This window comes from Phyllostomus hastatus, unplaced genomic scaffold (genome assembly GCF_019186645.2).
Source record: "Phyllostomus hastatus isolate PE091 unplaced genomic scaffold, TTU_PhHast_1.1 phas_scaffold_78, whole genome shotgun sequence".
Classification (NCBI taxonomy): domain Eukaryota; kingdom Metazoa; phylum Chordata; class Mammalia; order Chiroptera; family Phyllostomidae; genus Phyllostomus; species Phyllostomus hastatus.
Window position 1 is genome coordinate 39,645,367 of NW_025334041.1, and position 22,336 is coordinate 39,667,702.

At 33.4% G+C, this 22,336-nt stretch overlaps 1 protein-coding gene across 8 annotated transcripts in view; it reads left to right on the forward strand.

The window, feature by feature from the left end:
• The window catches only part of CACNA2D1 (calcium voltage-gated channel auxiliary subunit alpha2delta 1), a 460,101-nt gene that overhangs the window by 211,444 nt on the left and 226,321 nt on the right, over positions 1-22,336 (forward strand). For all 8 annotated transcript variants that reach the window (XM_045827337.1, XM_045827338.1, XM_045827339.1 and 5 more), the window contains exon 4: positions 20,228-20,287. In XM_045827337.1, the coding sequence (XP_045683293.1) occupies positions 20,228-20,287 (60 nt within the window). The remainder of the gene's footprint in view (positions 1-20,227; positions 20,288-22,336) is intronic.

Sequence of the window (22,336 nt, forward strand, 5' to 3'; positions counted from 1 at the left end):
GAGACAACCTAATTAAACACCTTTTTGCTGAAAAGCAGCTCGATGAATCTAGATTACACTGGGAAGCTCTCAAAGCTTTTATCAGAAAGCTAATATTGCAAAGTGTTTTAAACTAATAGGTTTTAAAAAATTATTTCTCAGGCTGAAAATAAATTATAAAGGTATTTAAATAAATATAGGTGCTAGAATCCTTACATTGAATAGATGCAAAAATATATCTCTAAAAGTATAAAATATACAGTAAATAAATGTGTAAGTACATATTTTCTACTAACAGTTAAATTAATAACTTTATGAACCCTTAGTTTTTTTATTTCTCTTTTCAAATCCTTAGTAAATGATTATATATTAAGGGGATCATATAGTAATCAGGATAAGGAGAGAATAGCAAATCTTTGCAGATTTATTGCAGTTGTACATAAAACCTTCATCTCCTTTATAATCATAGTGTTTGCTATTTCCTTCCTTACTGGTGTACTTACTAAATGTGAGTTGTTTACCTGTAATACAATGGAGGATATTATGTAATTTTATAGTGTCATTCAATAGCACACTTTCCTTTCTAACAAAGATATTTTTTCATAGTCTTATTGACTTTTTAGTGCCCAGACAGACAGGTCCTTTATATCAACTGGTTTGTTATTGTGAACTTTATCACACAGATCTTCTAACATTATTGCTTTCTGTTATAAATTTCACTCTCTGAATCTTGTTATTGTGTAAAATGAGAAGGATAGACTCAATGATGTCTATGATTTCTTTTAGTCTTTCACAACATACGGTTTTATGACTTAATTTTTTATAATGCCAAGAACAAATGTTGATGGGTTTAAAGATATTGAGAAAATTAATTTATTCAGTTGAAGATAGTCCAAAGTTCTATCAGAGAATATGTAAGAAGATGATATTACATTTTGAAGAAAGCATGAGATTGCAGTTAGATAATGAGTGAGGATGGTATAAACAAATTCATACACTGTTGGGTTGATTTAATTTATTTTTCTGAGAATTGAATATATGGTGGTCTTTTATATTACAAATGAGACTTGAGGAAAGTTAATGAAGCCGAATCCTCATTAGGTGGTCACGCTTTTGTGCATGTCTGATTGATAGCGAAGAATTGCTATTGTCTTTTAGTAATTAAGCTCCTTGTCCCATAGAACCCAATTTTTTTATTTAAAACAATTTATTCAAAGTTATACAATTACAGATGTGAAGCAATGACAGATTGGCTCACTTTCAAGATAGAAAAACACTAACTGATAAACTCAATTCTTCATGCATAGAACAAGGCAGTCCAGTCTCGCTGTGGAGATTCTTTCTGTGGATGTGAAGAATGGTATCATTTAGCCTTCTAAGATTATTGCTTTCTGTTATAAAATTTCACTCTCTGAATCTTAAAAGACATTCACTAAAGAGGACGAAAATGGCAGTTTTTCATGGTCAGACACTGCACTGTTTGAGTGCAAACTCTAAAATAGGGAATTTTTTTCAAGGAAAAATAGGCTTAGCTAACTACTTCAACTTACAAATTCATTCTTAAGTCATTTAACTTTAAAATATATCTGTGATAAAGTTTGTGATTCCTATAGTTCCATTTTATTTAATGTAAACTTTTAATTCATCTATAATTAAAAAAAAATTGTTTCAGTTCTTCCAAAAGTAAAAGCATGTCTCTCTCTTTGAGTAGCTCTAATGCAGCCACTTGTTTTTTTTTTCACCAATGTCTTTTCCGCAGTTAGCCTAGTACAAGTTCAGGAACAACTCTATGAATGAAGGAAGTTTTTCTGCAGAAATCTTCCTTGTGTGAGCCTTTGTCCCTCCTCTATCCTTTTTCTCTAAAAATCAAGTTATTCTGTGTTCTTCCATTACTCATTAGGATCCACTGTTCTGACACTTCACCCAGACATGCCACAGTTGGGTGGTACCTCTTACTCTAAAATAATCATTCTCCTTTGCTTTCAGAAATTTTTCATTATCTGGTATCCTGTTTGTGTCCCATCTAAAAATAATATAATAAACTAATTTGTAGTAGTTCTTTGCTAAGGAAATTTATGATGATTATTTCCATGGATATTCAGTTTAAGAGTTCTCTGGAATAGGTAATGTATGTGTAGGCCAAAAGAGTGAATCTTGGGTGAAGGTGCTTCAGAACACTATTGTTCAAGCAGGGAAAAATTTAAGCACAAATGCAGCCTGTTACATCTTTCTGGAGTCCCATTCATGAGTCTCTACCGTTCTGCTTAAATGATCCTATTACTTTCTGCCTATGTGTTAAACAAGAGCAGAACACTGAAGCCTGAATACTCATTTTCTTAGTGTTGAAATTGGTGTATTCCTAAAAAAAACTACTTTTCTTTACTGGTTATTTAGTAGGTGGATGTCCTACTAAGTTCTTAAAACGGTTTTTTTCAACAACATATTACCTCATTTTCTTAGATGGATTAATGCAACATCAATTTACTTGACAAGCAATAAGCCAAATAAGTAAAATATGTCTTAAGCATGACCCCTGCATCCACTCATTTTCACTAACCCACCAGATACCACTTCCTCTCTGGCTCCTAAACTCCTGTTTTGTTTCCTACCTTCTTCTCAAACCCATTTAATGAAGGCTAATATTTTATCAGTATACTTTCGTTCTGTATTTTATATTTCTTTTTCTCTGTGATGTTTTATTTTGGTAGATTGAGAAGGGTCGTGTTCTGAGCATGAAGTTGAGCTGGCAGGTACCACACACAGCATCACAGCATTCTGCAGAGCTCTGAAAGTCAGCTCTACGTACATAAAGTAGAAGATCACAAATAGGTCTTGATTGGTTTAATTAATTTGATCAATTTTAATCAGATGATAGCTATCCATTATTTCCCCTCAAACCTTGCCTGTTACCATCTGTTTTTCTTTTTATGTTTATCCAGTTATGTGTAGGTTATCTTTTGGAATCCTTTTGGAAATGTATTCATTTTGTGGATTATGTATTTACCTACCTTCAACCTTTGAGACTGATTGAGAGTAAAGACATAGCTTTCATAGACATTCAGTTGAACATAGGCACTTTTTTTAATATTCACCAAATCATGTTTTTCATTATGCCAGATTTTATACTGATGATATTTTTAAAAGCTAAATATTTGTGAAATTTAGATACATGAGTTTTTATAAAATCATCTCTTATTGTCAAACCTTAAAAATCAAGGAAAGACAGTGTTAGAGATCTAGTATTCATTAATACTGATTAAATCTTAGATGGGTTATATTTGTTGTCACATTAAATCTTCACCATAAACTTGTGAGGATATTTGAGATTATCTCCTTTTTATAGGGGTAAGAAACTATAATTTAGAGATTATACATAATAAGAGAAAGAGCAACAGTTGGACTTCAGATGTGTCTAAATCCATCGTGCATCATTTTTGGATATCATATTGTATATGTAAGTCTTTATTTAATACCATTGATAGGTTCTATGACTTTAAGTGAAATGATATATAACAAAACCCATTTTACCATATAGACTAATCAGTGTAAGCAGGAGTTAACTTCCTATGGTACCTCTTCAACCTTATAACAAAACATTATTTGAGGACCTGCTATGTGTATGTGTGTGTGTGCTATATGTGATCACTTTTCAAGAACTATTTTATTTTATTCCCTTTGCTCTTACATGTTATCCAATCTGGAGATAAAAATGGGGTTTCCTTGGACCATGTGCTTTACTTGGTTGGGTGTCATTCCTCAAAGTGAAAGGTCTCGGGTTCAATTCCCAGTCAGGGCACATGCCTGGCTTGTGGGTTCCCTCCCCTCTCAGGGCAACTATGAGAGGCATATGATCAATGTTTCTCTTTCACATCAATGTTTCTCATCCTTTCTCCCTTCCTTCATCTCTCTCTAAAAATGAGTAAATAAAATCTTCTAAAAAAAGAAAAGTGGAATATAATAAACTTTAAAAAGCATGTTTACCAAAACCTATTTTTTTGAGATTGTCCTGCATATGATTATAAGCTTTTATCTCCATCAGTCTGGAGCATTCTAAGCATACTGTGGGTAGTTTGTGCCCCAGTAATGTCAATGACAGGAAATACTCGGCACCCTCCATTTTGCTGTGCACACATCAAATTTGCACTGCCTTGTACTTTTTAACTCATAGAGATTTTGGTGAAATACTTTTTAGCAATTTCTTTCAACAATCCTTGGTGTCTGGATAAGAAAACCAATTAGATGTATATTCAAATATGGCCTATTTCCTTACTGCAGATATATTTGTGTTTATTTTCTCTTTCTTTAGGATAGATTACTTCTTTTTTTAAGATTTTTTTAAAGATTTTTTTTATTTATTCACTTTTAGAGAGAGAGAGATGGAGAGAGAGAGAGAGAGAGAGAGGGAGAGAAACATCAATGTGCAGTTGCTGGGGGTTATGGCCTGCAACCCAAGCATGTACCCTGGCTGGGAATCGAACCTGCGACAATTTGGTTCGCAGCCCGTGCTCAATCCACTGAGCTACGCCAGCCAGGGCAGGATAGATTACTTCTTAAAAGCTCATAGATTATTTGGGTAAGTCATTCTTTTTTTTTTTTCTAGAAACATCTCATTTGCCTTCCCTAACTTTGCCAAAGTAAATTCAGTCTATGTGGGAAAACTAAGCAGTACCCTTCCCTTCACTTGCGTTTTTAGTCATAGATATTACAGATGTCTCTGCAAAGAATAAGAGTTAATGGAGTTCTGAGGAGGAAATTCTGCTTCCACTATACATTTTTAGCTGTTTATTTTGATCTGATCCTTTCTTTTATTTTTGGTGTCCTTTCCTATTGAAACTAGTAAGACTTACCTAATTTTTAGTTACACAGCTTTATCTGGTTTGTTCTATGAGGTCTGTCTGGATAAAGTCCAGCCATTGTTAATATAATGAGAATGATTTACATGACATTGATGTAATCTGGCAGCCAAGGAGAGTGGACTGGAATGCACATGTGTGAACAATGACGACTTCACGGTACTAGTCAGTGGGCGCAGTAGACACTATTGAAAGAGCATGTGTACTGTGTGGCCATCACATTCAAAATGACTGAGGAAGTAGAACAATGAATCTGTACCAAATTTTGCATTAAGCTTGAACATTTCTCTGTGGAAACTATTCAGATGATTCAGAAGACCTCAGCTATGGGCAACTGGTGATTGGCAGCTTCATCACAACAATGTGCCCACGCATGCATCGCATCCTGTGCAGTTTTTTGGCAAAACATCAAATCATCCAGGTGACTGAGGCCCCCTACAGCCCAGATTTGGTGCCCTGTGACTTCTGACATTTTCCAAAACTAAAATCGCCTTCAAAAAGGAGGAGATTTCAGACTGAATAAGATTTAGGAAAGTACAGTGAGGAAGCTGATGGTGATTGGGAGAACTGTGTGAGATCCCAATGTGTCTACTTTGAAGGGGACTGAGGCATCATTGTCCTATGTACAATGTTTCTTGTATCTTGTATCTTCTTCAATAAATGTATCTATTTTTTATATTGCATGGCTAGATACCTTCCGGACAGACCTTGTATTGGCCGAGCCAATGAATGATGCAGCAAAGCAGTGGAGTGCAGTGAGATGGGGAGAGAAAATTAAACAAGTATAAAAGGATGCTACTAATTTACAAAATCAACATAAAATCCATTAAATTCTGAAGGAGACTTTTTTCAAGTGCTTAATTAGTTGTTTAATACATATCTGAGTTACTGTCTACTGTATAGGGAATGAGAAGATATTACTCCTTGTTCTGTTTTTCCTCTACTTACGTGAGTTTTTGAGAGCAAGTTGTATAGGTTCCTTTATCAGGTGAGATAGAGGCAAGGAGTCTGGAATAGGTGGCCTTATTCATATTCCAGCTTCTCCACCACTTTTGTCAAGCACTTTAGAGGGATTATCCCATCTATCTTTCCTATAAATGTAATAGATACTATCATTAGCTACATTTACAGAGGAGTAAACAGACTTCAGGGAGCAGGTAAAGTAAGACAACTTAAACTCTCTAAAGTCTGTTTACTTCTCCATAAATAGAGTTAATGATAGTATCTACTAAATATGTAAGAAAGATAGATAGATGATGGATGATTTCTATGAGGTTCTTGGCAAAGAATAAATATAGAAAAATGTCAGCCTTTATTGTTACTTATATCTCATTATGATGATTAAATGTGTACCACCTGTTAAAAAAACTTCGTAAGTTATAAGGAGCTACACACATTTTAACTTCCATTTTTTTTCAAATTTTATTTATTTTTAGCGAGGGAAGGGAAGGAGATAGAGATAGAGAGAGAGAAACATCAATGTGCGGTTGCTGGGGGTCATGGCCTGCAACCTAGGCATGTACCCTGACTGGGAGTCGAACCTGCGACACTTTGGTTCGCAGCCCGCGCTCAATCCACTGAGCTATGCCAGCCAGGGCTAACAACAGGTGAAAACTTCCATTTTAACTATTCATTTTTTAATGAATATAAAACTTTAACTTTTCTTAAACCTTAAACTTTCCACTTGAGAGCTAATGTTGAAAATTTTGTCACTTCTTAGAAGTTTATTTCTAAGAAATATAAACAGAAAATTATAGACAATAATGGGAGAATTTTTGATAGTCAGTTACTGCAGGTTTTTTACTGAAATTTTTAAAACATACATGACAACAAAAAGAAATAATAGTATTAGTCAAGTTAACAACAAAAATCCTAAAAAAAACTACTAGATATTTTACAGCAATTTAAAAAAACATTCTCTAAAAAAGAGGGAAAAAGGAATGGCATATGTATTTTTTCAACTTAGTAGCACATGATGTTTATAATATTAAAACTTAGTAAATTACATATTTAACCAATTGGACTGATTTACCCATCACAGTGATTTTCAAAATTGTAGGAACAAAAAATATACAAGCTGGGGAGAAGCACACAGTACACACTTTTATGTACCACCAAATGTAATGCACTTACTCCCAAAGTGTGAACAAAAATGAAAATAAAGAGTTGTTTCCTTAGCAACATTAGCAAAACAGAAAATTGCCTACTTTATAAGATCACATTTTTTTTAAACTATCCCAGTCACCAAATTGATAGCCTGTGAGAGTTAATTAAACTCAAAGTTAAATTATTTAAAAGTAAAAATAAATTAAGTTTAAATGGCAGGAATGATAGTTTACTGAAAGTTGAAGAGTGGCCTGTGGTAAAAGAAACAAATCTTCTTTGATATAGTAAGAATCAGAGGAAGGGCGGGGGTAGAAGGAGCACCAGAGATGGCAAATCGTGATTGTAAAATTAAAAACAGGGAAAGTGGCTGAAGCAGATAGACTCCGACAGGATCTTGGGCTCCCTGCTATATATTTAGAGCAGAATGATATATACCTGTTTAATTGTACCTTTGAAAAGATAAAAGAACTCTTCCTTTTTGACCTCCTTTTTTAACTGAATAATTATTGTTTAATTAATTTTTTTCATTCTTATTTATTCTATTACAATTGTCCCAGTTTTTCCCCCTTTGCCTTCCTCAGTCCTGCCTTCCCCCCACCCCAACTCCCACAGTCTATATCAACCCCTTTGTCCATGTCCATGGTCATTCATACATGTTCTTTGACTGGTCCCTTCCTGTTCTTTCTACCATCCTCCCCCCCCCCCCACTTTCCTCTGGCAGCTGTCAGTCTGTTCCCTGTTTCCATGTCTCTGGTTCTGTTTTGCTCATTAGTTTATTTTGTTCATTAGATTCCTCTTATAAGAGATATCATATGGTATTTGTGTTTCACCAACTGATGTATTTCACTTAGCTTAATAGTCTCCAATTCTGTCCATGCTGTTGCAAAGGGTAGGAATTCCTTCTTTCTTTCTGCTATATAGTATTCTATTGTGTAAATGTACAACAGTTTTTTAATCCATTCATCTACTTAGGCTGTTTCTAGCACTTGGTTATTATAAATAGTGTTGCTCTAAACGTTGGGGTGCATTAATTCTTTTGAATTGGTGTTTTAGGATTCCCAGCAGCCTTAATTAGTAATAGCTATTATTGACAAAATTGTCACTGCTTTTTTGTTTTGCAAAAATCTTTTTTAATCCCTAAATATTCTGTGAAACTGTTACTATTGTCTGTGTTTTACAGATAAAGAAATAGAAGTTAGAGAAATGAAATGACTTCTCCCATATTTTCAAAGTCAATATGTGTTTTATGGTTTCCTGAATTCTTAAACAAGCTCTACATAAAATTTTAACTAAAAAATGAAATCTTCAGAACTGCATTCAGAATAGGTGATGGAAAATGTTAGGCAATATTTTTAGTTACCACATAATGTAGGAAGGCTTTGCACTTACTAGTACTGTGTGTGCAGTAGCCTCCCATATCTACTGTCTGTCTACAGAGCCCTTGTGGTGCAGGGGAAGGTAATGGGTGTCTGTGAGTTTATTTAAAAAGTTAATAACTCCAGCTGTTTTAAAACTCTTGAATTCTGACAAGACAATATGCTGATAAACACGTTAGGCATTATAAAATGCTGAAAGATATATTATATTTGAAAAGAACCTTTACTGATGATATAAACATTTTAAGTACCTTCCATTGTAGGGTATTAAAATAAATTTGGAAGACTTTTCTCTTATCTGCCTCTCCTGACAATCTTTTTTAAAAAATGTATTCATTTTCTTGATATATATGCAAACTTATATTTAAGCATATATGAAACTAAAGATAAATTACAAAAAGATGTTCTTTTGTCCTAAATATTTATATTTTTGCCTCTAGTTAAGGTCTTGGAAGAGAGTTGAAGCTTTTGTATTCCCCTTCTGTTTTTCACCTTAGAAACAAGAAAAACAAAGTATTAGAATAATTTTAAAGGTACTTCTCAATCTGTTATACTACCTCTTTTTATTATGTCAGTTTGCATCATGTTCAATTAAATCATGTTTTTGCTATTTTTACATTTCACATATTAAGACCCATCTCAACTTTGACACACTTTTAGATCTATAGGAAGGCAGAGCTTCATACAAACCATCTGACAGTGAAAAGTGCCCTTCCCACATCTTTTTCCTTTTTTAAAAAAGATGATGTACTTTATTAATTCTTTTGTATTACCTGAGTCCTACAAAGATTTGATCATTTCCTTACAAGTATAGCAAATTTGCCGCTTCTACTTTGCATAAGTTTTTGTGCTTTATGCTTTATTTGACAACCAACATTTTGAAAGAAAGCGAAACCTGAAGCCTTTACAAGTTTTGGCAAATTATGGGTAGTGGGTTCACAAGAGCTAAGCAAGGAAGAGCCCACTTAGTATCCTGAATCCAAGAAAAAGGGAAAGGAAGGAAGGGAGAATTATAAAACTGTAAATAAAAGCAGTGTGTTTCAATAATATATTTCAAAGGGGAAGAATACAGAGAGAAGATAATTTAGGTAATTCTAAATTGCATTTTTATTAATTCTAATTAATTAATTGTAGGACATTATATTGGGGATTCAATAATGTTCTAAAGTTTCTGTAAGCACTTAATATTGTGCTCTGTAACATGCAGTCATTTTACATATTTTGTTAGAAAGGCAAATATATTTCTCTTGTTATTGTTTTAGTTTCCAAATTAAAGTTGTCTCAGGAACAAAGTTCATAAACTATAACATTAGTAAATGGAAGATTCTAAATAATGTTTAAACTTCTGAATTCTTGTCAGTCCAGCTGGGGGACTTCTGCCTCACCATTTTGTCTCCAGTGTGTCTGATTTACCAGGTTTGTTTTTTCTAAAGGCTTTTGGATGATTTGTTGTTATTTTATTTACCATAGATATAAGAGCTTGATATTAAGAGTAGGAGATAAATCTTCTACTGGAACAGTACTATGATTTTTATTTTAGAGCAGTGGTTCTCAAACTTTAGTGCACTATAGAATCCCTGGGAGGTCTTCCTAAAACATAGATTGAGCCCTGGCCTGTGTGGCTCAGTTGCTTGGAACGTTGTCCATACACCGGAAGTCTGCACGTTCCTTTCCCAGTCAGGGCACATACCTAGCTTGTGGGTTGGGCCTCTGGTTGGGGTGCGGTTGTTGCACATATCATTAGTGTCCTGTTGGGTGCCTAGGGAACACAAGCAATCAGTGTTTCTTTTCCTCTCTCTCTCCCCCTCCCTCTGGAATCAATGGATATATCCTTGGATGAGAATTTTAAAAAGGGGAGAGAGAGAAAGAGAGAGAGAAAACAGATTGATGAGGCTCACCCCAAGAATTTCTGATGAAATAGGCGTCAAGTGGTCTCTGAGACTTTGCCAGGTGATGTTGCTCCTGCTGGCTTGGGTACCCATTGAGGGGCATTGTTCTAGCACTAAGACTTAAGCAGTGAGCAAAATGCATGCTCAGGAAAGAGCTGAAGACAAAATAAATGTGTCAGTTAATTGACAGTGATTGTTTATAAAATGTGGAGGTTGATCAATGAACATTTTTTATGAAAGCACACTCAACTAGATAGCAGGTTTCAAGAAATATCAAGGGTCTGAGATTTTACCATTCTCTCAAGCTAACAAGCTAGCTCACTGCAGTTCCAAAGATTCGGTAGACTCCCTGGGTCACACACAATGGGCTTTATGATCCCAACACAGCAGGCAGCTTGGTATTGTGCTGCCAAAATTTCCTCCAGACTCTCAGGTACAATGGAGGCAATGCGAGTGGTGCACGTGCCCATTGATGTGCTGCGAATTTGTGTCACAGCCAAGGAAACCTGAGCTTGATAAAACCAATCTTTTAAATCAGGCCTGCCACCAAACCTGCCTAACTTTTGCCCTACAGATTATTTTTATTTTCCTGAGCAACAAATAAATCTGGAGGGAGATATGTTCTCTGTCTTCCCAGGCTTATTGTTATTCTTGAAAAGATAGCCAGGAGCAAAGGCTCTCCCTACCTCTGTTCACAGGACATGCCTAAGTGTGAGAGACCAACTCGAGGAGAATGGTCTCCCAACCTGGCCATTGGAGGAAGTAGGGCTAATTTAGAGAAAACGGTCAAAATGATTCTGATGCTTAAGTCTCAGAGAATTTATTTTATTTAATTTTTTAAAGAAAAGTGTATAATAATTCTTTGTAATAACATTTTCAAGATTTGTTTATTAACTTTATTATTTAAGTCACTTATCTATCCTGCAGATTTTATTATGTGGTAGCTGCCATTTAGTGAGGACTTCATAAGCATCCTACTTAACATTTGCAGTATAATACAATATATGCACTATAATATTCCTTGTTTTATATTTGAGAAAACTGACATAAAAGGATGTTATTTCATTTACTGCTGCAAACACCTAGTGTGTGGGAGAGCTGTTCACATTGTATTATGCTGTTTTAGTTGTTCACAGTAGTGAAATATAATTGCTGGTTGTGTGATTGTGAAGTCTCATAGGGGTATAAAATGACCAAGTTAGGGTGACTTTGGTTCATTATTTGATTTATTCATAGACAGTTTATTAGTTGGCATAGTGATTAAAGGCCTTTGGAATTAGCATGGAATGTTCAACAGAATTCAGTTCTCAGTTGAAGGATGCTGTTTGTGTTTCTTGAATATATAATCCCCTAATGTAAGCAGTCTGACATTGTAACTTAACTACATGGGAACCTAGAGTCCATTATTAATGGGATAAAGGACTAGATTAGTTTTATGTCCTCCCCTCCCCTCCCCTGTCTTCTCCACTATCCAAATTCTCTTCTACACACTGATTCTTTTCTTAGTTTTTTGAATCCACATTAGTATTCAATGTTTAGAGAACAAGATAACTGATTATAAATTAATTATAGAATCCTGGAGTAGGATTACATGGATTAGCTTGGATCCCAGTCACATCCCCAACCAAATTCTACGTAATTTAAGGATCAGGTAGTAATGAATTAATCTAGCAATTTTTAAGAAGTGAATGGTGATGTATTTATTTAGCAACATGCTTATTATGTAGGAAGAAAACTTTTCTGGCCCCTCAAAATGTCAAAATAAGAATGATGATCTAGTGACTGTAGTTATAAATCTTGATCCAACTGAGATAAAACATTGAAAATACTTGGAAATTAATTATTTCTACATTTGCACACACATTACTTGGGTGTCTGGTCTGTACTGCGTTGCATAAGGTTCATGAGTTGTGCCAACATGAAAGAACTGCTTCTTGTACCAATGGAACTCACATTTAGTGTTTCATTATGGGGGAGGGAGGAAGAGAGAGAATGAGAATTGAATACAGCATAATTCGTGTCATGATATGGTTCTAGTAAATGGCAGTAAGTTAGTTGTTGACTTCCATGAAATTGTCCTTCTACTTACAACAGTGGTTCTCAAAGAGTAATTAAATCCATATGTTAATATAGCTAAAATATAGCTAAAATATTTCCTTCTAGAACTGTGTTCTCAAAGTTTAGCCCAAGGAAAAGGTATACTATATTAAACATACAGTTTTCCGGGAATAACCCCAGGTGTATAATCAGAATCTTTGGATGGAGGGGGGTTGAGAAGGTTCATATGAGGTCTAGGTATGTTGAACAAGCTCATCTGGTGATTATTCAGAGTTGTCCAAGTGTTAAGCTGATGTGGAAATTATATTTACTTAAACAATTTTTCATTTTACTGTTTTGTGCTATAGAGCCAAAAAAGTTAATGATGTTTACCAGTTGTATATTATTTACATTTACTACTGCTGAAAGGAATTATACTGTTCTTACCAAATGACATCTCTTTTACCCTGGCTTCTGTATTCTAAGAGTCTGCCAATTTATTTGGAGCTAATTACATCTCTGAAGATTAGACCTGAAGCTTTGTGATTAACTTCAAAAGCATTTCCTGACTTTGGCACATCTGTGACTGAAATCTATAAAACATGATCCAGAAACCATATTCCAAAGATTTATTTTTCACTGGGCTACAAATAAAAAAATAAGGGATGACTTGCTTGATTTCAGCAATTTTTATTTCTGTGTTTTGCATATATTATACTCCCTTAAAGCTTACAGTACAAGGAAATATAGTGCTTATCTTATAAAATTTTTATTTTGTATCACCTGGAATGAAATGAATTATAAGAAAATGATAGCTGTCAAAGAGAATTAATATGTCGCCTTACATCACATCTTATGCAGAGTAAGATTTACATGTGATGTGGATTAATATAACCATATATTAGTATCTTACTATTAATCTTGATAATTCTCATCTATGTCATAATTACAGTATTTGCAGGTGTTAAATATTTGAGTAGACACAAATAACAAGGCTATATAATTTATTCTACTTGATCAGTCTATTTGCAAATAATTTTAATCAGTGTATATATTAAAAACTACACATTATGTTGCCTGTTCTGTTTCTTATAAGAAACAATAGTCAAGAAGGCAAACTTCCATTTTTCTCCTCCATAAACTCAGACAGGCTGCTGCTAAGCTATTTCATCAGGATTTGGTAGAATTTCTCAAATCATTGAAATGTATTTTTCTAAATTAAAGTAGAATTTATTAAAGAAATCCTTGTGTCTTAGAATCAATTTGGGATTGCCCTGCTGGAAAAACAAATGTGAATTGGAAAAAAATAAATTTAATTATTGTAATTATGTGTTCATGTTTCATGTTATTAAACAAAAGCAGAAAGTCTGCAAAGATATATTTTAGGCAAGCTGAAGTAAAACATCAAATGTTTAGTCATCTTTGTCAAAGTGGGCTTGCTAACCCATAACACCATAGTGAGGAGGGATCAAAACATCTGTGGATAGGTTGCCTTGCTTAAGTGTTGACTTAGCGTCTTTCAAACTGCATCAGTAATGTCTGTGTGAAGAGAGTGAAAGTTTCTGGATGGAAAGAAAGAATAGACAGAACTGTATTTACAAATAAGGCCTGTTGCTATGTTCTGATGATAAAGATGCAATAAATGCATCTTTTGGAGCTAAAAAAGCGTTTTAAAGATGGTTTCAGCTTTGTTTCCTTGAGGGTTCTTCCGTCTTCTAGGCACCTTATCTGTACTTTCCAAAATCCTGAGCAAACAGTTCCTCAAAACTCCCTGAAATTAAATGATTCTCTTGTTCAGTCTAAACCATTACTTGCAAGAATGATGGGTTTGTCTTCTCCTCAGACAAATCCGTACCCCACCCCTAGTAAAGCATATAGAGTTTCTCTTTGGCATTCAGCCTACATGCATCCCATTAGAAGAATCAACAATATCAACATAACATTTACATACTTTTAAAATACATGTAAAATGGTGCCAAAGAATATGAGGTCTGTCCAGAAAAAGTCCAGCCATTGTTAATATAACAAGAACAGTCTGCATGACATTGATGTAACTTGACAGCCTAGGAGAGTAGACTGGAATGCTCATGCATGAACAATGATGACTTCACTGTACTAGTCACTGGGGATGGTAGACACCGTTGAGTGAGCATGTGTACTGTCTGATCATCACATTCAAAATGACTGAGTGAGTAGAGCAAGGAGAAATCTGCATCAAGTCTTGCATTAAGTTTGGACATTCCTCTGTGGAAGCTTATCAGATGATTCAGAAGGCCACAGGCATGGGCAATTGGTGATTGGAAGCTTCATCACAACAATGTGCTTGCTCATGCATCATATCTCATGAAGAGTTTTTGGTGAAACATCAAATCACCCAGGTGACTGAGGGACCCTACAGCCCAGGTTTGGCACCTGTGACTTTTGACTTTTCCCAAAACTAAAACCACCTTTGAAAGGGAGAAGATTTCAGACCATTGAAGAGATTCAGGAAAATATGATGGGGCAGCTGATGGCCATTGGGAGAACTATGTGAGGTGCCCAAGGTGCCCACATTGTCCTATGTACAATGTTTCATGTATCTTTTATCTTCTTCAATAAATGTCTCTTTTTCATATTGTGTGGCTGGATACCTTCTGTACAGACCTTGTATAGACTGATTCATTATAGTAATTGCTGTAAGTAGAGAAATTGGTAAAAGGAGGTAACTAAGGTGAGCTTCAAGGTTATTTATAGTATTTTATTTTATCCATAAATAATTATTAAAGCAAATATTAAAAAATGAATTCTGGGTTATAGGATTTAGACTTTCATACTTTTTACTATTTTTCATATTTTATAATGAAATTTAAAAATTTCATAATAAAAATTTCATTATAAAATCTCCTTTCTCATTTTGTTTATGGTAAAAGTAAAATAAAATTAAGTTAAACTCATTGGATGGACTACTATATTAAACCCACATTCCTTGGATGCATTTGCTTTGGGACCTCCATGTAGGTCTACATAGGAGAGCTTTTCAGTTGGGCAGCATACAGTAAAAATATAGGGACCATTAAGATGTTTTCATTTGTTTCACTCTTATATACACATGTTCAAGTGATCATTGGTGACTATAATTCTATATAGCTTGTTCTGTGAGGTTACATTTGTAAGATTCAAGTGGTATCAAAACTTTATTGAATTTACAATGTACTAGATATTTAGCATACCAAATACAAAATATATAAAGTGCTTATTACTATTGTTATTCTTACATGCAAAAAAAGTATTAAGTTCATTGCCTAAAATTTCAGTTTGTGAATGACAGCACCAAAATTGGAAACCAAACCTGTCTCATTTAAAAGTGCATGCTCATTATACAATAGTTCCAAAATGATTGTACCTGTACATTTTCTTTCAAAATATCCCAGTCTGTTATTCATCTAAATCTTCTATTTTCAATAGGTATTGTTAGACTATTCAATTGTTTACCCTAGTTTTTTGTTATGTTAAGAACATTGGATGAAGATAGGCCAAATTCATTAGAATGATAAAAGATTGTCAAAACGGACATAACACAATGATTTGCTATTCTTTATTGGGTGTTAATTAATCGAACATTAATTACATAACACATGAATATTTTACTTGGATTAGTCTTTTGTGGAGCTCTCTTACTATTTATTTATTTATTTACTTACTTACTTATTTATTATTGTTGTCCCGTTACAGTTGTCTTAATTTTCCCCTGTTGCTCTCCCCTGCCCCTCCTATCCCCTAACTCCCATAATCAGTGCCCCCCTTTCCCCTTGTCCATGTCCATGGGTCCTTTATACTTGTTCATATTAGGAAGAAAAGTCTTCACGTACACTAGCCACATAAATTGTTTTGAATTAGAGATGTTTCTTTGAGTGATGTTTCTAAGTTAGTTCTTGATTAACACAAGTATCACCATTATTGAAGTCTAACTGAACTGTCCTAAGATCCCTGAAAGTTTCCTGTCAAAGCTGTCCAAGAAATTTTTTTCTAATTAAGCATTTTAGAAATCATCTTGTATCTTTTATCCACAATTAACTTGCAGTGTAGGAAGCAGATTATTTACAGGTTTAGAAAATAGTCTCTTTCCAAGAGAAAATATATTTAGGTATAGTTAAGGAGAATGATAGAATTATTTCTTTATACACTGTATAATTATAGTCTTTTGATTAGACTTTCATATCACCTGACAGAATTCAATGCTAGTGGAGGAGATAAAGACATGTCAGAAAGTGACAGCTGAGAATGAATAGGACTTCAAGGGAGCTGATCTTTCCCTGATCTGATAAAAAGTCTTCCTTTCTCTGTTTCTGTTCTTTTCCTTTTAGGACCCTGCATATCAGAAGCTTTTTCTCTGATTAGCAATAGTCTCTGAGGATTTCAGGATTTAAGGACAAGACCTATGTAAAGAAAGTTCTAAATCTGATACACAATTTTTGTGCTGTTTTTGTTTAGTCTGTAGCAGTTGCTAAAATCTTGCTGGGCAATTTCTCATTAACCTGAAATAATTCTCTATTGATGTTTTTGATTTTGATAATACTTTCTCTGCGTATAGTCTATGAATGACTAGTGATGTTAACATTTTTGATAGGTTTAATGGAAACTAAAGTTTGTTCTTGTGGAATGAGAATTAACTTTGGAGTCAGAAGGCTTAGGTTCAAGTCCATTTTGATAAACTTCTGAGACCTTAAATCATCATTAAAATGATTTTCTATTTCAAATGTTCAAACCAATAGCTAGTTAGGGATGTATATATTATATATCTATGACATTGTATATATCTTTATTGTTTTATACCCAAAGGATTTAAATATATATCCTGTGTGCTGTTTCATTTATAATCAAGTCACTTAATGAATCTTTCTGCATGCTTTCATATGAGCAGAATTAAGTTTGAGTTTTCTGTCAGAGGTGCTTATGCTGAGCTGGGTTCTTTGTTTCTATCTGGTGCTTGGTCTAATTTTAATGATTAATACTATTACTATAAATTAAATGAGAAAAAACTCATTTTCTTTTTTTCTGATGTGTTGTTATTACAGGCTATACTTACACAGCCAGTATGAAAGCAGGAATGCTCTACCAAGCAAATGATAGAATTATTTTCACATTTTATTATGTAGGAATTTTATCAGTCTTAACACATTTGCCCATGACATTTAGTGGTCGATCATTGGCTTTAAAGAAAAATATCACTTGACCAGAATAGAAGTTAATTAGGGACTTGAAGTGTCCAGAAGACATGTCAGTTTTCTGTAAGTCAAGACTAGCTGGTGTTTTGCCACAAGAAAGAGCACCATCAGTAACTATTTGTTTTAGTCCCCAAGATAGACTTTTTAAATATCTAAAGTCAGTATTATGTTTTATCATTAATTTTGTTGGATTCCAAACTATTTTATTAATTTCTTCATGAACAAAGAAGATAGCAGTAGTGCATTTTGTGGCTGTGTATTTTTACATTTCCAAACTAGGGATATAAAAATTAGCAACTTTTGAGCTTCAAACCAACTTTTTAATATATATGTTTTTCTTATATGCAACTATATCTCTTTAAGTTTATAAAACTATTGCTGAATCTTATAACAGATGGCATTTACTTCATAAAATTAATGTTTAAAAATATATATTAGAAATAGAGCTGATTTAGACTTTCCTCCCCCAAGAATTATCTTACAGTTTGTTGCCATTGTTCATTCCTCTTTAGTTTTTTCCTAAAAATAAACTGAGATGATTACTGTCATTACAGTGTATTAAGCATTGGTTATGTTTACATTATAAGCCCTGTGATTCTGGATCAGACCCATTAGTTGTACTTTCTTCTTATGCTGTCTGGAGTAGAGACAGCCTGCTAGAGTTTGAGCTCCTTCCTTGAGAACTGTATGCCACTGTGGCCGAATATTCTCTCTGCATTTTGTTTGTTGGGGTGGCATTCTTCTTCCGTGCATTGTAAAAGGAAGAATCTTAATAGTCCCCCCTAAGAGGTAAAGACATTCTAGAGTTCTAATATTTCCTAATCTACAAAACAATATTTAACATTTTATTTTACCCAGTATTTTGTTTAAATTTGTGTTTAAGTTTATTATTTACTGCATACATATGAACATTCAGCTGTTCTTACATTGAGGGAAGACTTGCATTTTACATTTTGTTGAGAGTATACCTTCATGTTTATTTTCTCATTTTGTCTCTCTATCTTCCCACACTGGATTTTTCTTTAATAAAGAAATCACTTCCATTTTTATTCACTTTTTTGCTACATTTTCACACTGAATTTGCTTCCAAAAGTAGAGTGATGTAATACTACTGAAGCATATGCACTGTTCTTTTAGCTTTGCTCTGTTTCATTCTTTGTTTTTGTATGGATAAAGAACCTTGTCTTGGTTTCTCTCTCTGGTACAATGTCTAACATTGACTGGCTCCTATTATACTCTATTTGTCCTTGGTCGCTGATAACCAAAATTTTTGTCATTTAAGTATGCTGGACAATTTTCCTTTCAATTCCTCTTAAGGACTTTTAAATTGAGATCTCCCATTCAGCAATATTTTGTAGTCATGGATAATACCTACATAATAGTTCAGAAAAATAAACAGGTTATATTAAATAGCAGGTAATAGAAGTCAGTACACTAATACAAAAACTGCCCTGAAGGGTTGTTTCCATTATCCAGTGTTGTCTGGATTGCACAGAAAGAACGCACACTAAGGCTAGTTCATTGTGAAAGATTAAACGCATGAATCAGTGAACCTCTGTGAGACTTATAGTAAAACCATGCCTGATCATTTATCTCTTAACAAATGAGTATAATACGGTCACATGTATTATATTTGGTGTTGTACTTGTCCTGTTACTGCCGCTATCTTCTAACTCTGGGTGGGGGGCAAACTGCAGATCCACACACTGAGCCATTTTCTCACATGGACACAAAGTGAAAATGGAATCGTAATTACGCTTCAGAGTAAGATAGCTGTTACACATACTGCTTAGAGTCTGCCAAGCACTGTTCTAAGCACTTTATATGTAACTCATTTAATTCTTTTAACAATCCATGAGGTAAATGCTCACATTATTCACATGAGAAAATGGGAGAAAAAATTTAAGTTTTCCCAGGTTTGCACAGTTAGTATGCAGTAGGGTTGGTAGTCTGGTTTCATATTTGTGTTCTTAATCTCTAAATGTTTCATCTCTGGTAAAAACTTATTACATGGAAAACATAATAGTAACACTGGGAAATACAAAGAGATAGCCTAAAAACAAGGGAAGGAAAATAAACAAATCTATCTGCAAAAAGTGATTAGCAGACTGACATAATAGACACTTTATCTCCAACCTAGGAAAATAAGAGTATGCGATTCTCTAACTCATTTGCTATTCAAGACTGAAAGTAAATAAAGCCATTTGCAGCTGTGCAGATTGTGACAGCTTGCTACTGCTCACAGATTATCTCTGAAAGGACTGTTAAGAATGTTCTTTAGCAAGGTGGAATTACTACATTTTTGTGGCTTTTGATTAAAAAAACTCAATATGCTATTAAAAAGATGCCTAGTACAGTGCTTAATACACACTTATTGATTTCTCAATGTCAATTCCTTTCCACTTTTATAGAAATATATGCTATAAAGGTACGTACTAACAAAAATTTACCAAGGTTAATATACTTTACTGAATAAAGCTTTTTCAAGAAACTGAAATGTTAGTGCCACTTGAAGAGGACATTACTGCCAATGATGGTAGAGCTAATGGACTTAATGTATTGAGGAATAGTCTCTTACTTATATTACTAAAAGGTACAATAAATACATATACTGTATATCAACTTTAGTAGGTAAGATTACTAAATTATTTAGAATTTGTGAATCATAAATAAGGAGTTGCTCCTGTTTTTTATGCTCATAATTGATTTGAAAGCCCAAGCACTCTAACAATTACATGTTTATGTGGTCATTCGAATACTAACATTTATTGTTTTCTTTTCAGCGCCTGGCTTTGGAAGCAGAGAAAGTTCAAGCAGCCCACCAGTGGAGGGAGGATTTTGCAGTAAGGACACTTTTTTTACCACTTGGTTTAAAAGACGATTTGTGGTATTTGTAAAGTAATGATTGCATTAAAATATTTAATGATGAAATCTTATGATATTATGGGAACAAAAAACAGCTATAGTTTGTTGCTTTAAAAAACTGCTTTGGATAGTCATGGCTAATTAAATTATTCAGAATGTTCCTGGTTATGTTCCCTATATCCTTTAAAATGGTCATTGACATGTTCTTCCATACTGAATGGTATTTATAAAGTTAATTATAATAAAATAGCATTAAATTACAATATCCAAATAAACTTTGTAGACATCATGAATATACTAGTTGAAAACAAGTTACATTTAAACACTTTGTTTGTGAAACGTGATATGCATATTATAATCACCTTGATGGTGGGCAATGTGATTAAAGTGAGAACATATTAAACCTCATAAAATTAAATTTGTTCTACTTTAGCTAGAACTAATCTTTCATCTACTCTGGCCTACTTTTAGAAATGCCAACTAATATTAACTTTTCTGTGTATTAACTTTTGTGCTCCAAGAGTCATTGTGCTGATTATACAAATAGCATAAATTATTCTTATAATGAGTGCTATCTATCCATCCATCTATCTATCTAATCAACCTATCCTCTGTTTATCTTCTTTCAGCCAGTTAGCACAGTGAAAAGGTCTGTCTGTAATAGTCATTTAAAATATTTCTGTTACTTATTTGACTTTTTCACTTATATTGAATTTTGTTGGGGAGGGTTTCTGATCATAGAAACATTCTGGACAATTCATTTTGGGGATCTTAAAATAGGAATAGACAATAAGGGACAGCTTGATTTTACTATTCAGTTGTCTTTGAATGTTTTGCAAAACTAAAATCTCAAATTTGAAGGTTAAGAAAGTAATGCTTCAGCAGAACTAAATTGAGGTTCAGTAATTAGCACTTTTGTGTTTTTATGATTATATTGTACAGGAAAGAAAAACTCACTAAATGATATTTACTCACTTATATGAATGATTAATCTGTACTTGATACTTCTGCTATTATTTATTTTTACTATCTTTTCCTCAAATTAATATTTCTTAAACAAACTTTTAGTCTACTAAGTGAAGACTCTGACTACTATAGGTTTGATTTTGTCCCTAAATTGATCACATTGCTTGATTCATCAGTATCATGTAGATACTAACTTGGTCCACAATTTTTTGTCATAGGTAGGTTAAGAAAGATCAGTTTGTCATCCATAATATATAAAGAAAAAATCAGATATTAAGTTAAAATTTAATTTTGTATTAAAAATTAATACAAAGTAGTGAGTACAAAATTGTAAGCTCATGCAGTGAAGATTTTACAATGTAGTTTGTTGCTTTGAGATAAAAGGAAACGAAATTGTTTATTGAATAGAAAAAAAAAGCTGAACTTATTTATGTAAATAAGTATTCTTTTTGATTATTTAATCTTCTCCTCCAACTTAGGTGGCATAGCAAATCCAGCATAAAGTCATAATAGATGTAAAGCCAGACCATATATTCTGCCTAGGATTGTTATTGTAAAATTGGTTGTTTTATTTTAAATCACAAGTAATTCGGAGAATCCCAAAATCAAGTTTATCCAGATTAGATTCTTTTATATATAGATTCCATTGCTTTCAAAAAGATTTTCTTTGAATTAAAGTAATTTAATAATTTTTTACATAGTCATTTATTAGTTTATATCTTTTTATTTTTCTAAGGAATAATGTAAAAACTAACTTGGCAAGTAGGGATGCAGTAATGCCATTAATATAATTGTTGTTTTATTCAATTATTATGTTACTGCTTAATGCATATAAAGTTACTTTTCCCAGATATATTGTAAATGGTTTGATATCAAGCTGATCAACACTAAATTAACATTTAGCAATGATTCATTTCTCCTTGTGAAAGTAATCATTGACCATTTAGATGGTACAAATACTTTTAGTGTGTTAGCTCTTTCAATGTTTTATTGAATCTAAGACATCATTAATTGTAAGGTTCTCTATCATTTATGTATTTCTCAGAAAGAAAAAAAGAATC